The sequence below is a fragment of the Lontra canadensis genome, unplaced genomic scaffold, assembly GCF_010015895.1.
Source record: "Lontra canadensis isolate GAN:19392208 unplaced genomic scaffold, GSC_riverotter_1.0 scaffold70, whole genome shotgun sequence".
NCBI classification, from domain to species: Eukaryota; Metazoa; Chordata; class Mammalia; order Carnivora; family Mustelidae; genus Lontra; species Lontra canadensis.
The window spans coordinates 3267997-3285653 of record NW_022631064.1 but is presented as its reverse complement, the minus strand read 5'-3'; the positions used below and the strand labels follow the sequence as shown (position 1 = coordinate 3285653).

The window sequence follows — 17657 nt, the reverse complement described above, 5'->3', positions numbered from 1 at the left end:
AGACACAAATAGTCTAAGAGAATCAACTCATGAACTACTAGAACTAACCAGATAATTCAGCAATAAGGTCTAAACAAGGTCAACAAACAAAATAAAGTGGACTTTACAAGTAATAATATATTTTAGAATGCTATTTTTAAATTTCTGTTTACATGAATAAAACATGACTCTTAAATACCCAGAAATAAATCTTTCAGGAAATGCAAGAAACCTGTAAAGCAGACTAAAAAACACTAAAAGCCATAAAACAGAAATAAGTAAATGGAAGTAAGTATTGTTTTCTGAATGGGAAGAATCAATACTGTATATATGAGAATTTATTCCAAAGTTAATCTAAATGGCAGTGCAGTCCTAGATACTGACAAATTGATTCCAAAAGAATAGCTGAAAAGTAGGAATAAAAATGACTGATGAAAAAGAACGAACAGAGAGAGGAAGATTTTCCCTAACAAACACCAAAACATGCTATAGGGTTATGGTAAATAAAACATCATGATTACTGTAGAAATAGATGAATAGAACATTAGACAGGATAGAATTCCATCATTTCACATTCCCACCAATAGTGCACAAAGGTTCCAATTTCTCCACGTTCTTGCCAACACTTGTTATTTTCTGTATTTTTGATAGTAGCCGCCCTAATATTTGTGAGGTAACATCTCAATGTATGAACTTTTAAAATTTTTTATTCAATTTATTTAATCTAGACAAAGAAAAACAGTTCACATAATTTTCCCCTCCTGCCCATCCCCTCCCCCCCCACCTCATGAAACCACCATCTGTTCTCTGTATCTATGAGCTTGGTTTGGTTTTGCTTAGTTTCCACACATGAGATCATACAGTATTTGTCTTTTTCTCTCTGACTTCTTTCATTTAGCATAATGCTCTCAAGGTCCATCCATGTTGTCACAAATGGCAAGATTTCACTTTTTTAAATAGATGAATAGTATTCTATTGTGTATATATACACCAAAATTTCTTTTGTCTACTCATCTATCGATAGACATGTAGATTGTTTCCACATCTCAGCTGTGCTAAATAATGCTGAATTGAATGTAGGGGCACATAGATCTTTTCAAAATAGTGTTTTTGTTTCCTTTGGGTATATATCCAGAAGTGGGATTCTTGGATCATGTGGTAGTTCTCTTTTTAATCTTTTGAGGAACCTCCATACTGTTGTCCATAGTGGTTGTACCAATTTAAACTCACACCAGCAGTACATAGGGGTACCTTTTTCTTCATATCCTCACCAACCCTTATTTCTTGTCTTTTTGATAGTGGACATTCTATTGGCTATGAGGTGATATCTCAGTTTGGTTTTGATTTATATTTCCCTGATGATTAATGATGTTGAGCATGTTTTAATGTACCTATTGGACATCTTCTTTGGAAAAAGGCCTATTCAGATCCTCTGCCTAATTTTTAATCAGATTGTTTGTTTTGTGTTAAGTTGTATGAGTTCTTTGTGTATTTTGAATATTAGCCCTTATCAGATATGATTTCCAAATATTTTCTCCCATTCAAGAGGTTGCCTTTTCATTTTGTTTATGGTTTCCTTTGCTGTGCAGAAGTTTGTTAGTTTGAGGTAGTCCCACTTAAACACTTTTGGTGTCAGAATTTTTAAAAAAATCATCAAGACCTATGTTAAGGAGCTTATTGCCTATGTTTTCTCTTTAAAGTGTTATGGTTCAGGTCTTAACCTCACGTCTTTAATCCATTTTCAGTTAATTTTTGTGTATGGTGTTAGATAGTGGTTGGGTTTCATTCTTCTGCATACGGCTGTCCAATTTTCCCAACACCATTTATTGAAAAGACTATCGCTTCTCCAGTTTTATTCTTATCTCTCATCATAAATTAATTGACCGGGTATTTGTGGGTTTATTTCGGGGATCTATATTCCATTCCATTGAACTGTGTGTCTGTTTTATGCCAATACCATATTGCTTTGATTACTGTAATTTTGTAATATAATTTGGAATCAGGGAACATGATACTTCCACCTTTGTTCTTTTTTCTCAAGATTTGCTTTGACTATTTGGAATCTTTTGCAGTTCAATGCAAATTTTAGGATTGTTCTATTTCTGTGAAAAATGCTATTGAAAGTTTGATTGGGATTGCACTGAATCTATACAATGGCTAGTGTGGACATTTTAACAGTATTAATTTTTCCAATCCATTACCATGAAATATCTATCCATCTATTTGTATCTTCTTCAATTTATTTCATTAATGTCTTACAGTTTTCAATGTATAAGTCTTTCACTTTATTCATTAAATATATTCCTAGGTATTTTATTCTTTTTGATGCACTTATAAATGGAATTTTTTTCATAAATTTTCTTTCTTATACTTCATTATTAGTGTAAACAACAGTGACTGGTTTTTGTATCCTACAACTTTACTGAATTTGTATCCTACAACTTTACTGAATTTGTTGGTCAGTTTTAACAGTTTTTTGATAGAATGGTTAGGATTTTCTATGTATAATATTATGTCATCTACAAATAGTGACAGTTTTACTTTTCCTTTCCAATCCAGATGCCTTCCCCCCACCCCAATTTCTCTGGCTGGACTTCCAATACTATGTTGAATAAAAATAACAAGAGTGGGCATTTTTGTCTTGTTCCTGAGAGGAAAAGCTTTCAGCTTTTCGCCTTTGAGTATGACCTTAGCTGTGGGCTTCTCATATATAGCCTTTATAATTTCAAGGTACATTCCTTCTATATCTGCTTTGTTGAGAGTTTTTATCATAAACAGATGTTGAATTTTATTAAATGCTTTTTCTGCATCTGTTTAGATGATCATGTGTTTTTATCCTTTCTGTTGTTAATGTACTATATCACATTAACGATTTGTAAATGTTGGGCCATCCTTGCATATATGGGAATAAATCCTACTTTACCATGGATGTGATCCTTTTCATGTATTGTTGAATTCAGGTTGCTGATACTTTGTTGAGGATTTTTGCTTGTATGCTCATCAGGAATATTGGCCTGTAATGTGTGTGTATATGTGCTGGAGGGGATATCCTTTTGTGGTTTTGGTATCAGGGTAATACTGGCCTCATAAAATATGTTTGGAAGAATTTGACCCTCTCCTACTTTTTGAAAGTGTTTTAGAAGAATTAGTATTAATTCTTAGTTGAATGTTTGGTGGAATTCACCAGTGAAGCCATTTGGTTTTGGACTTTTGTTTGCTGGAAGGTTTTGATCACTGATTCAGTCACCTTGCTAGTAGTCAGTCTGTTTAGATTTTCCATTTTGATTCAGTTCTGGTAGGTTGTATTTTTCTAGGAATTTATTCATTTCTTCTGGGTTGTCTTAACTTGTTGGCATATAATTGTTCATAGTCTCTTATGATCATTTCTATTTCTCTGGTATCAGTTGTAGCATCTCTTTCATTTCTGATTCATTTTCATCCTTTCTTTTTTTCCTGATGAGTCTAGCTAAAGGTTTGTCAATTCTGTTTATCTTTTCAAAGAACCAGCTCTTAGTTCCATTGATCTTTTTATTGTCTTTTTAGTTTCCATTTATGTGTTCCCTAGTTTTTGTTATTTCCTTCTTTATAGTTTCTTTGGACTTCATTTGTTTTTTGCTTTCTAATTCCTTGAGGTATAAAGTTAGGTTCTTTATTTGACACTTTTCTTGTTTCTTGAGGTAGGCATTTATCACTATGAACTTTTATTTTTATTTTAGTTTTAGTTTTAGTTTTTAGAAGGCACACACAAAGTGGGGAGCAGGAACAGAGGGAGAGAGAGTCTCAAGCAGGCAGTGCAGTGTGGAGCCTGATGCAGGGCTCAGTCTCATGACCCTAAGATCATGACTTGGTCAGAAATCAAGAGTCAGAACCTTAGCCAACTGAGCCACCCAGGTGACCCTGAACTTTTCCTTTTAGAACTATATTTGCTGCATCCCATAAATTTTGGTATTACATTTCCATTTTCATTTGTCTCAAGTTATTTTTTTTATTTCTCTTTTGATTTCTTCTTTGTCCTGTTGGTTATTCAGTAGCATATTGTTTAAACTTCATATATTTTTGAATTTTCCAGTTTTCTTCATAGAATTAATTTCTAGTTTCATATTATTGTGGTCAGAAAAGATGTTTGATATGATTTCAGTTCTCTTAAATTTATTAAGTTTTGTTTTGTGCTCTGGCATGATGTATCTTAGAAAATGTTCCATGTGCACTTGAGAAGAATGTGTATTCTGTTGCTTTTTGGATGGAATGTTTTGCAAATATTTGTTAAATACATTTGGTAGTATGTCATTTAAGGCTAATGTTTCCTTATTGATTTTCAATATGGATAACCTATCCATTGATATAAGTGGTGTTAAAGTCCCCTACTTTTATTATGTTACTGTCTATTTCTTCCTTTAGGTCTATTAATATTTGTCTTATATATGTAGATGTTCCGAGGTTGGGTGCATAAATATTTACAAATTATGTCCTCTTGTTAGATTAACCTTTATCATTATGTAACACACTTCTTCATCTTTTACTGCAGTCTTTGTTTAAAGTCTGTTTTATCTGATGTAAATGTAGCTACTCCAGCTCTCTTTTGGTTTCCATTTGCATAGAATATCTTTTTCCATCTCTTCATTTTCCATCTTCTTACATCTAAAGTTTGTCTCTTGGAGGAGATATGATGAGGGTGGTTTTTTCCATTCAGTCAAACTAGTCTTTTGATTGGAGAATTTAGTCTACTTACATTTAAAGTAATTATTGATAGGTATGTGGTTATTGTTATTTTGTTAATTGTTTTCTAGCTGGTTTTGTAGTTCCTTTCTTGCTTACTTTCTTTGTGGTTTCATGATTTTCTTCATATATAAGGCATACTTATACTCTTTTCTCTTTATCTTTTGTGTATTTACTATAGCTGTTTTTTCTTGTGCTTACATGAGTCTTACATATAAGAGTTTATAACTATAACAGTCTGTTTTATTTTGGTAACAACTTACGTTTGATCCCATTATAAAGGGCAACATTTTTATTCTCAGTCCATGTTTTGTTTTTGATGCCACGTTTTACATCTTTTTATCTTTGTATCCCTTAACTAATTTTTGTAATAATAGCTATTTTTGCTACTTTTGTTTTGTAACATTCATACTAGCTTTGTTAAGTAACTAATCTTTGTAAGTAACTAATCTGTGGTTTTGATTTGCATTTCTCAGGTGAGACATGATTCTTTATGTAGATAATCCTAAAAATTTATAAAACAGCTAGTAATATTAACAAGAGAGTTTAACCATTTCATGTAATATAAGGTCAAAGTACAAAAATCAAATGATTTTTTTAAATCAAATGATTTTTATGTATTAGCAATAAACAGAAAATGAAAAAAAATTTTCAACTTACAATAGTATTAAACAAATTCTTTAAATAAATTCAATACCAAATGTTGGAATGAATGTGGAGAATGGAGAATTTTCATCTACTGTTGGTGGTGCAAGATTTGGTGGAAAGCTCTAAAAGTTCTAATAAATAAAACATTCACCTACCATATGACTCAGCAATTCTATTTCTACATATTTACCCAAGAGAAATGAAAACATATGTGTACAAACATACAGACAAATATGTACAGCAAAATTTATAGCAATTTTATTCATAATAGTCAAGAACTGGAAATATGAGGGGGAAATGCATTTTGGAAAATTCTCTCTTGATTTTAGAGGGGTAAAATCATCATTACCTCACCTCTGTCCCTTGGAATCATGCAGCAGACAAGAATGAGAAACAAAAATTCAGCTCCTTTTGACAGTCAATGTAGATCAGAACTAAAACTCTGGATTTCAGAGTACATGGAAGAACTGAAAAAGAGGTAAGATTGGTGAAAGCATGCAAAGGACACAGAAATAAAACACCATGTAAAGAAGTCTTAGGTCCTCCAGACCTCTGAAAGATCAAGACCTCTTACAAGATGGAAGTTCACATGAGGTACAAATCCAATATCCACTATTTGCAACAGTGGAACAGGTCTACAGTGGTTTGTGATAGCTGTCCTAGAACTGGTTTGTTTCCATTGAAAAATAGCAGACAAGGAATATCTGAAGGAGCCCACTTGTCTCATAGTAGCCAAGAAAAGAGATTCCTTACATTGTGAAATAAAACAAAACAAAAGGCAAGCAAATCATAACAAAAATAACCTGGCAAATGGAATTCATCAAAAAAAAAATTATAAAATAGTATGTAAAATTTCACTAGCCTGGAACATACCACAGGACTTTCTTCTGTGTAACTTTCTATAATTAGATGATCTAGGAAAAAATCTTCTCCTTCAAAAATGAGTCCAGAGAAATGAACCAACACAGTATCTATGCAAATGTACTAAAGTAAGAATGGAGAAAGACAGAAAAAGTAAGTGGCAGGAAAATAAGTCTCACCACAGATAAGTTGCCACAGAGCATCTGAAAATTTTGAGTATAAATTTGAAATATTAATGAAATAATTTCCTCTAAAAAGCCCATGTTTAAGGTGGAATTAAATGTAAGAATTTGGGGAAAAGATGCTGAGACATAGGAGCAGATGGAAGCAAGATAGCAGGCAAAGCAGGGAAGTAAAAGAAAAGAAATTATCTCATGAAATACATATATTGCTGGTCTCATATAAATGTGTATGTGTCAACAATTACAGTTTGGGTGTGGAAGAAATTGCCTAGGAAGAGGCATCAGAAATTTCCAGAGTATGAAGACTTTGTGTATCTTGAGCAGGGTGATGGCTCTATACATTGTCAAAGCTCATTAAACTAAACCCTTAAAATGTGTGCACTATTTCATTTATAATTTTGCCTCAGTTAAAAAATAAAGCATATTAGGGGGAAAAGGATTTATGAAGCAAGTGACAAAGATTCAACATATGTATAATTGGAGTCTTCAAGGAACAAAACAAATAATGGAGCAGAACAGATATTGAACCTATAATTCAACAATAATTTCCCTCCAACAAATAAATAAGCTGGCAAGAGCAATAAGCTAGAAAGAGAAAACTTAAAAATGATCCTAAGAAACACAAATAAAGAGTTAACGGGAAGGGAACACAATGGTCTTCAATTAGGGAGACTCAGCATGCTAAAAGGTTACCCTGACATGGATGGAATTTAACATGATTGAAATAAAATTACTGGTAAGATTTGTTTTTTAGGGGGAGGGAAACTAGACAAGGTTCATATGGAGGTTCATATGGAAACCAAACAAGCAAAAATTACCAAGAAAAACCTGAAAAAGAAGGGTAGTAAGAGGGAACTAGCCCTGCCAGATGTTAACATTTATTATAAAGCCTTACTAGTTTAAATAAGTTATAAAGCTTCATTAATAAAAGAGAGATGGGACAAAAGAGAAAGTCCAGACACTGACCTAAACACATATGAGACCAGTGGGAGAAAGGTGAACTTTATTTCTTTTTTTTTTTAAGATTTATTTTATTTAAGAGAGACAGAGAGAGTGGGGCCAGGAGAGACAGAAAGAGACAGAGAAAGAGTCTTTTTTTTTTTTTTTAAGAATTTATTTATTTATTTAACAGACAGAGATCACAAGTAGGCATAGAGGCAGGCAGAGAGAGAGGAGGAAGCAGGCTCCCTGCAGAGCAGAGAGCCCGATGTGGGACTTGATCCCAGAACCCTGAGATCATGACCTGAGCCAAAGGCAGAGACTTAACCCACTGAGTCCCCAGGTGCCCCAGGGAGGGAGAGTCTTAAGCAGACTGTGTGCTGGGTCTGGAGCCCCATTCAGGGCTTGATATCACAATGATAAAGGCATGACCTGAGCTGAAGCCAAGAGGCAGACACTTAACTGACTGTGCCACCCAGGCACCCTAGTTGAACTTTTTAATAAATGGTTGTAGGACTGATTTTATGACTGATTTTATGTAATAATTTCTAAATGATGACAAATGGGTAAAAAACATATAAAAATGAAAAATAAAATCTTACAAGTAACAGAAAAAAATTATGGTGAGAAAATGCATTTATATATATCTCTTTGTGGAGAATGCTTTTTGAAGTATCACACAAAATTCAAAAGTGAGAAAGAAAGGAAAATCATCATTGGATATTAAAAACATAAGAAATAGTTTTTCCGGGATGCCTCAGTTGGTTAAGCGTCTGCCTTCCGCTTAGGTCATGCTCCCACAGTCCTGGGATTGAGTCCCTTGTTAGGTTCCTTGCTCGGCAGGAAAACTGCTTCTTGCTCTGCCTGCCGTTCCCCCTGCTTGTGTGCTCTCTCTGTCTCTGACAAATAAATAATAAATACAATCTTTTTAAAAAAATATTTTTTCCTTAGCATGAAACACTAATTACTGTGGAAAGAAAATACAAAGTATGAAAAAATTTGGATAGGCACAGTAGACAAATGTAATATCCAAATATGTAAACAACTCCTATAAATCGCTAAGAAAAACAGAAAAAAAATGACCAAAGAAATGTAATTATCTCTTAAGGCTGATGTTCAACCTTTTTTTTTTAATCAGAGAAATGAAATTTAAAAATACAGTGGGAAAACAAACTAGTGAAATCCTAGATTGGTGTTTTGCTAATGGTGTGGAGATACAGGTTCTTTCATATGTTCTTTGTGGAGGTGTATCTTGGGACCATCTTGGAGAGGGAAAAGATTAAGTAACAGCTTTCAAAATTAGAATTAGACAAATTCTTTCGTCCAGCAATTTCACTTCTAGAGATATATCCTAGAGATGCAAAATGTATACTTGATTTATTATTTATTGCAACATTGCTTGAGCTGGCAAAAGACCAAAAAATAACCCAAACATTTAGCTAACCTGTTCTCTGATCACAAAGCCAGGCATCGAGGTCCAGAGCTCTGTCCACCCAGAGTAAGGGATGTCCTTTCCTTATGCATGTGTTGGTATGATATGGACCAGCATTGATTCATGTCTTAAAGGCTTTTGTGAAGCAGTCCTAGGTTTTTAATTTTTTTTAATCTTTATTGTTGTCTTGCCCACACATAATTTAATTACACATTTACCCAACTTGTCTTTATCAAGTCCTTGCAAAGTCCTTTCTGGGGGAAAAAAAAAGTCCTTTCTGATCCAGTCTTAATAAAATAGAAACAACTCTCTTCCTGCAGCCGTTTTTCCTCAGCTTATGTAATAAGTAAATTAATCATGTAATTAACCTATTAAAATGAATATACACACATTTAAGAATAAACAGGAATGACAGTTGGCATCAGCTCAGTGGGCTAGAGTGGTTGTGCTCTGGCACGATGGAAAGTAGCCTGCCTGCTTCAAGCATTCACCAAGCAGGGGATCAGTTGGTAAATCTGAAAGAGGGATTGGAGAGTTTGGTTAATCCAGCAAGTTAGTTAAGTACGCATTTAAGAGAACTTTTATTACATACAGACAATAAGTAAAGAGCAATCTACTATGTTCCAAAATAAATAAAATCCAAGTAATCCTAATAAGCCATGATTTGCTGGTATCTTCGCATTTTTGTATTGTGACTGCTTTGTCTTCATTTATGACTTCCATATGAGCCCACATTCTTTCCAATGTGTTGCAGGCTTTGGTCAAAGAGTTACAAAGTGATGTCCATGAGATAAGGCAACAAATTAGAGAGTTTCAAAAAATGCGAAAAAACAGGGATGCTCGCAAAACCTCAACCCATAAAGCCCAGACCTTGGCAGCTTCGATCCTGAACATTTCACGGTCAGATCTAGAGGAAATAATGGATACAGAAGATGAAATGGTAACATCATTTAAATATTTTTAACCCATCAAATTTAAACACTTTTATTTGTTTTATAATTCTTAGAGTTTCATCTTCAAGATAATATTAATGAAGGTCAGCATAGTAACATGCCTGTGAAAGTTAAATTGTGGCTATTGACCAACTCAAAAAACATTTAGAGAAAATTCACTGTATTATACAGAAATAAGCCAGTACATAAAACTTTTAGAACAGCATGTTGGTTATTCAGATCAGTTATTCAAGTCATTTCCTGTCTCCTATTTTTTAAATTTAGTTAATTATACATCTTGTAAGCTAGTATTTTTAATTAAGCCAATTTGAATGGATTTGAAGACTTTTCCTCCTGTACGAGCAAAAGTAGTACATATGTTGGCTTTCCTAGCTAAATTAAAAATTATTGCTGATCAAGTTAAAGAAAAAAATATATTTATGGATTTAAGTTGGGTGAAGTACTCCTGTCTGAGTGAATTTGTATGCATGTCGATCTGGGTCTTCAGTGACAGTTCTGTTCTTCTGGGGAGGCCACTGCATTTTACACATAGTTATGACCTCTTAGATAACAGAAGCTTATCCTGTGTCCAGTCTTCTGTGAAACCTGAAGACGATACTCACTCCTTTTCTCCTAATAAGTCTCTGGACTTTGACACATGAATATTAGATATGGTTGTTTGGAAACAATAAAGAGATGATGGCACTATGAATAAGTAAAATGATAGACTTAAATGTTTGTATGAGAACATCCTCCAGCCCCCCATCAGCCTCTCAAAAAACTTCTAAAGAAAATAATGAAAACAAAAAAACTTCTGGAGTAGAGCAGATCTACGATTTGCCAAGGTTTTAAAACTGCCAAGAATTCTTAGAGGTCAGAGGAATCCTGCAGAGATGATTTTCATCCCGTGGGTGAATAGGATAGTGAACTCTCCATTTCCTATTTTTGGCACCCCAGCCAATGCCTGTGACTTTCTACACTTTGAATTCACTTTGTGAATTCTGAATTCTGAAGTATAACAGCATTATCAAATATAGTATCAGATATAAGACACACAGGAAATGATTGTATCTCTGGCAAGGATGTTAACTATATCTTGCTATAGACATTAAATTAACACGTCTTGATTGATAGTGAGAGTCCTAACAAAAAATTAAGATTGAGTCCTCACTGTTCCCTAAGAGTTTTAAAACAAGTAGATGAACCAAATTCCTCATGTGTGTATCTGTGTTGGGTTTGTGTACACATGTGTGGGCACAAATACAGATACATATTCTGAAAGACGGGCCCATCAACTTTGTGTGGTCTCAAAAGATGCCTTCTCTGGGCTTTCAGATTAGCAAAAAGCACTCTCTCTCTGAATAGAAAAACGTTGTCCATTTTGGCTATGTGAATTAGAAGATCTCTCTTCATAGTCCGAAAGAGTAGCTGGCACATTTCTGTGAAGAAAGGGCATCTCAGCCTCTAGGTAGATACATTCTAGAGTTGGAACATACAGCACTGTGAAATGCATACCGCACAGCCTTCAGGGGACATCCTCCTGGAAGAGAAAAGACACCAGTAGAAATCACAGTGTTCTGAGAAGGATCCATGCACCTTGATACATTTACTAAATTTAATTGTAGATCAGAGCTTAATAAAATCCCTGCATCTTTTCAGAGGTCTAGAGAGTTGACTGGACTTGTCCAAGCAGAGCCCAAACTACCTTACATTCTTTAAACCACATTGAACTCTAGTGAATTAGTATAAAAACTGTGATAACCTATGCAAAGTGCCTCCCCAGATACCTGGCCTCCAGTAAATTTCAGCAAATGTTCGTTTCCTAAACCTGTCCTTTTTTGAAAAGTCTACCTTTTTGTTAGCTGAATCATGATTTTAACTGAATAATCTACTGCACTTATGAATACATATAAATACTTTACCTTGATCATTGGTGGGTTGAAAATATTTAGGGGCTTACAACACTTGAAGTAGAAATGTCCCTTACCTATCAGTTAACTATTGGATGTTTACAATAAACAAGCATTTAAAAACACCAGAGCCACGCCATGTCCTGTTTTGTTTGCAGTTGTAACAGTTACTCCTTAATTATCTATTGAGAGGTCAGATTTCTTAATTAATATAAGGTTTATGTAATCTTACAAGAGTCACTTGTAAATGATTCTTTCATACAGCTTTGTCTTATTTTTCACTTTATTTTAATCGCTTTCACTGCCACCTCTGTCCCTACCTTGAGCTCCACTGTGAAGACAGAAATAAAATATTCCTGAATTGTATTGTGAAATACAGAAATACAGCTTTATCTTCTACATGTCGGTATTTATAAATTAAATATTAAGAGGGCAGATTTGTGTATTCCCTACTTTGGAAGGACAGACTGGTCTTTACGGAACCCTATTCTACCAGTATCTTTTTAAATTTATTCAGTATCTAACAGTATGATCAAATTCATGTAAATGGAATTAACATGGGTCTTTTGATTTTCTTCCTTTAGGACCTAGAAAGGACAAGGATAGATGCTGAGAATGACCGAGAATGGCTGTTGTACATTCAGAAACTTCTTGAAGGACAGGTATTTTATTTTTCTGCTTCATCTCCAAAAACTTCTTTAAAAAAAAATATTCCAAGCCTTACACTTTTACTCGATGTCTAACTTTTTGTAAACACCACATCATTTACTTCTGTTAGGTAAAGAAGTATTCCAATAGGTAGACAGGAAAGTTAACCCTCTATTTGTACTTTTGGACTTAACAAATGAAACAAATGCCTTGGGAAGGGCCAACACAGGTCTTAGCAAATGCATTAATTAAATTATTGAGTCAACCTGTAGGCCTGCTACACTGAAAAGGATCTATTCTCTCAGCCCTCTTAGGAGAAGAAATTCTTTATTATGTGTCTTTAAAGTTGGTGGTTGATATGGACACCTGAGGAGTTCATGGGTTTCGGTGACCTTTTACTATGGACCTGTTTCCAGTCAATTCATGTTTTCCTCACAGCCAGACAACTGTTTATTACTGTGTCTTCCCGCATTCTCTACAATATTTTCTACTGAGACCTCGAGCAGCTTGTTAGTGGGAAGTAAATATTGATTTGGCATCCTGTCAATGCAGAAAGAATGAAAAAATTTCCACCAGAGGCCCCTCAAACATTTTCCTATCGACATTTTCTGGGCCGAGTGGAAAGCTGCATAGAGGATGACAAGGCCAAGACGAGCTGAAATCCCTGCGGGGTCCATTGAGACTGCTGCTGTGACCTGTGTGATACTTTTTCTTTCCTTTCAAGTATTTTTTTAATACACATAGAGTCTGCTGGGATGTGCCCCTCTTGTAAGTGATCAAGGGCAGTTTATTGGCAGGTGAGAGCCCAGCCTTTCTAGTCGTAGCCAGCTTTTGTGTTGACATCACCGACAGCACGTAATGTATTCGAAAACTCTTTCATTTACAGTTCTTATTGCTCAGCCTAATTGTGTCTTTTTGAAAAGAACCAAGAATTAAAAGAGCTAAAACGTGTTTTAGAGCCAAGAAAAAAAAAAAATCTTGACTGTCCTGTAAGTTTTGGAAAGTCATCATAAATGTTTCTGTGTCAAGATTAAAAATAAAGGCAGATTTAAATGCTGTTATTTTACGTTTACATTAAGAAAGAACAGTTATCTGTCCTTTTGGAAAAATCAAGGATAAGTCAAATCATATCTGAGCTACTGATATTCTTAGTATCAGTTTTATATAGTTTTGAAACATCTGGAATTGCTTCAATAATAATAGGTGATCGGCAGTCTGGTGTACAGTTATTCAAGCGCAGACGTGTGGGCACTGGACAGAGTCTTATGTGGTGACAACTTACTTTTGAGAAGAAAGGCCATTTCTTAATTATGTTGCACGCCCCACGCCCAGCCCAATGCTGGGCATATCAAAGGAGTTTAGTAATGATTGTGTCGGATTGTATTTTTAAGCTTGAAAATGATAAAAATAAACTTACAAATGAATTTTTTTTAATGTTCAGCTTGTAAGCATGACCCTCTAATCTGGAACTTCTGTCATAAGTTACAACCATAAAAATAATACGTCCACAGGTGTACATCTTTATTAAATTCTACGAAAGCGCTCTTGACCCCAGCGCTGATTTTGTCTGATGCACCTGTGCAGATGTGCGTGCACACATTCTGCGTTGTCTGGGTGTGTGCCTGCTTTCTTTAGTTAGTGCAAAAAAAAAAAAAAATTCCTGCTGAAAATGGCATCAGATCACTGCATACTGCAGTTTGATGTAGTGCCTTTTTGTGCCACTGAGCCTGGTCTCGGGAATATAATTGCCTGGCAGTATTGATTTAATTGCCCGGGTTTATTTGTGGACTCCTAATTATTGACTGGAGGTAAATTTAATGGAGCGGCCTTTATGAACACTGGGAAAGCTCTGCTGTTGCTGTTCTACATAATGAACTGCGTCGTGTGCCTTTAGATCATTTTTCAAGCTAATTTTATTCCACTGTGACAGTATGAAAACATTTAAAAAGTCAAAGACTTTTTATTTTTATTACTGACATAGGTGGTTTTGCTGATGTCTTTGAATTTTGTGAAAAAAATAGGGACTTCATTGGCTGCACTTGGATGTCACTTCATAATTACACCCAAGAGAAAAATCTAGAAGATAGAAAACATCTCTCTCTCTCTCTTTTTTTTTTTTTTTTTTAGCCTACTTTTCTTCTCTCTCGGTTCCAGCAATTATATTTGTCCTGAATTGTAGAGAAGGTTTTCTTTGTGCACCAATTTTGTGAGAGGCTAGGTGATGCTCTCAGGATCACATGGCCAGAAGGGTGTGTGTTCCCTCCTGCGTCCATTGAGTAAGACATACGGTTCTGTGTATCTGGGTTACAGGATTGTTAGGCCATGGAATAGTAGAGCACATTTCCTTTAAAAACGAGTTAATTCAATATTGATACTTGGTTATTAAAATATTTTGAGGAGGGGCACCTGGGTGGCTCAGTGGGTTAAGCTGCTGCCTTCGGCTCAGGTCATGATCTCAGGGTCCTGGGATCGAGTCCCACATCGGGCTCTCTGCTCAGCAGGGAGCCTGCTTCCCTCTCTCTCTCTCTCTGCCTGCCTCTCCGTCTACTTGTGATCTCTCTCTGTCAAATAAATAAATAAAAATATTTAAAAAAAAATATTTTGAGGATAAAATTGTTGGAAAACCTCTCTTTTACGTCTTCCCTCTGTGTTGGGTGCTGTATGTAAGGGAATTCACAGATCTTAGGAGTCCATCTGGCCCTGCGGTTTTAGCTTTGGTTTAAGGATTGGGCCACAAAATTATTTTCTTGCAAAGTAATTTTTCTCAGCAATCACTGGATGAAAATTTGTATTTATAAAATATTTACCACAGAATAAAAAGCTGTTCTGCCGTGTGGCAGCGTGGGACCCCAGGGTAAGAGTGTAATACCTACTGCTGTGTTAGCCAGATTCCCTAAGAACCAAAAGGTCTAAAACCTTAACCTTTTTCTATATTTCATACAGAATGCAAGTATATGTCCTCATTTCTTCAAGTGGTTCTGATACTGTTGGTAACTTTATATATTTAATCTTTATCTGCACCCAACCTTCATCCCACAGAGAGCTAACAATAAAAATTACACTTAAAAAAAACTTTCTAATATCCGCTATCATTTTTTATGGCACAGCTGCCTCTTAATTTCTTTGAATATTTTTACTTGGAGTACTTCCTCTTTTTACATGGTACATTTTTTAAAAATGTATAATTTATGGCAGAGACAAGTTAATGATTATAATAGGATGGGAGAGCCCTTCAATATTGTTTTTTCTGTAGTTTAGGGAGTAGGAGGAAAAACAGAGATAGGAAAAGTAGGCTGGGACCAAACTATGAAAGCTTTTGAGCAGGAAGGGAATATGATCAGAGTTATGCTTTGGAACAGAAGCCTGAGATCAGCACATGGCAGGTCTGGAGGGAGAGAGACTGGGAGCAGGAAGATAGTTGAGGCAAAGGGCAATGAGGGTCTGTATGTGCCCTTGCCATAAAAAGAAAGAATGAGGTAGATGTGATCCACATTATAGTGATTGAATCAATAGCAGTAATGAGATGAGGTGAAGTCAGAAAGCAGAAGCCATAGATGGGTGAGTTTAATATCCTACATAAAGAGACAGATGATGATACCTTTAAGAGTTTAAGAAACCCAAAGACATAGATCAGATTGGTAGGGAGGAGATGTCAGTACTGAAGCCATAGAAAATTTAGTAGATGCCTCCCATTAACAATATTCAAGGACTCTTGAGCTTTCGTTAATTCAGCCTAGCCTTCCATCCGGCTCTTCTTAGTGAAATTTAACCATCTATGAACACTTTTCAAACTCTTACAACTCAGCAACGAAAAGCAAAAAAAGGGATTTGAATAGACATTTCTGCAAGAAGATAAACAAATAACTAATGAGCACGTGAAAAGATGTGCAACATCATTAACCATGAGGGAAATGCAAACCCTAACCCAAAATGAGTTAGTGCTTCACACCTAGTAGTAGGAAGGCTATAACAAAAGAGACAGACAATACCAAGGGTTGGTGAGCATGTGGAGAAATTAGAACCCTTACCTCATTCGTTGCTGCTAGGAATGTAAAATGATGCCACTCCTGGGAAACAGTCTGTCAGTTCTTCGGAAAGTTGAGGAGGGAGATTATATGTCCCCGAAGTTTCATCCCCTGGGTAAGTGCCCACAATAAATGAAAACACATGTCCATACAAAAACTCCTACGTTCACAAAGGCGTTACCCTTAATACCTCAAAAGAAGTGGAGGCAACCCAAAGGTATGTCAGGTGATGAGCAGATTAACAAAATGTGGCATGTGCATACATGGACTGTTTATTATTCAGCCATAAAATGGAATGAAGGACTGATACATGCTACAACATGGAAGAACCTTGTAACTGTTACACTAAGTGAAAGTAGCCGTAGACAAAAGGCCACATTTGTCTATGATTGCATTCATATGGAATGTCCAGAATGGGCAGATCTATAAAGACAGGAAGTAGAAGAGTGGTTGCCAGGGGATGGGGGGGGGGGTGATGGGGAGATGGGAGGGGCTGCTAATGGGTACAAGGTTTCTTTTGAGAGTGATGAAAATGTTCTGGAATGATGGTCGCACAACCTTGTGAATATACTAAAAACCAGTGAATTACATACTTTGGTGAGTTTTGCGTTATGTGAACTGTTTCTCCATTTAAAAAATGCTCTCCTTAATACTGAAAAGAGGAAAAAAAAAGATTCAGTAAAAAATTCAGTAAATTTCTTATATCACATGTGCCATGTTCTCCACCATTAATTAGCAGAGATTGCCTTAAATGCCTTTGAATTTGAATTTCTGTCTGTTGGCCATACTTATGAATAAATGAGATAAATTATTTTGTTTCTTATTTAATTTGCTCCTTTCAGTTGGCACAGAAGGAGATGTCCCCCTATAATACTCTGGTCAACCTTGCCTTCTCATGTATCCAGACCAGGAGGGGTTTATACTCTGCCCTCTAAAAGACAACTGTTTGTTTGTTCCACCCATTCTGATCCTCAGAATTAAATTGTCATAGAGGCCATTTAGCTTTGTTTTCAGGCCTTAAAATACCTGAAACAGCCCTTTTGAATTGGGAATTTAAAAGGCCTTGGAGGGAATCAGTGGAGATAAGAAGTGAACCAAGGAGACAGAAATTACTGCCTTCATGGAGCTTACATTTCTGGGGGTGGAAGACAATAAACAAAGAGTTAATTTGTATCAACTGTGAAATTTATTAAACAGTTAACTTGAACAAAATTATGGGTATATATATATTAAAATATGTATACTTGTACAAAACAAGTAATATACACTAAAAACACAATATGGTTCTCTACTAGGATTTGTATAAAAACCTTGAGCCGGAAATGGCTGGAAAATGTGTCTTGATTTCGTTTTGTTGTTGCCCTGTTCTTTGTTACTGCTAATGC

At 35.4% G+C, this 17657-nt stretch overlaps 1 protein-coding gene across 7 annotated transcripts in view; it reads left to right on the top strand.

Moving 5' to 3' along the window:
* Positions 1-17657, top strand: part of CNTLN (centlein) — a 307186-nt gene that overhangs the window by 253145 nt on the left and 36384 nt on the right. For all 7 annotated transcript variants that reach the window (XM_032880530.1, XM_032880532.1, XM_032880534.1 and 4 more), the window contains 2 exons: positions 9512-9697; positions 12184-12261. In XM_032880530.1, the coding sequence (XP_032736421.1) occupies positions 9512-9697; positions 12184-12261 (264 nt within the window). The remainder of the gene's footprint in view (positions 1-9511; positions 9698-12183; positions 12262-17657) is intronic.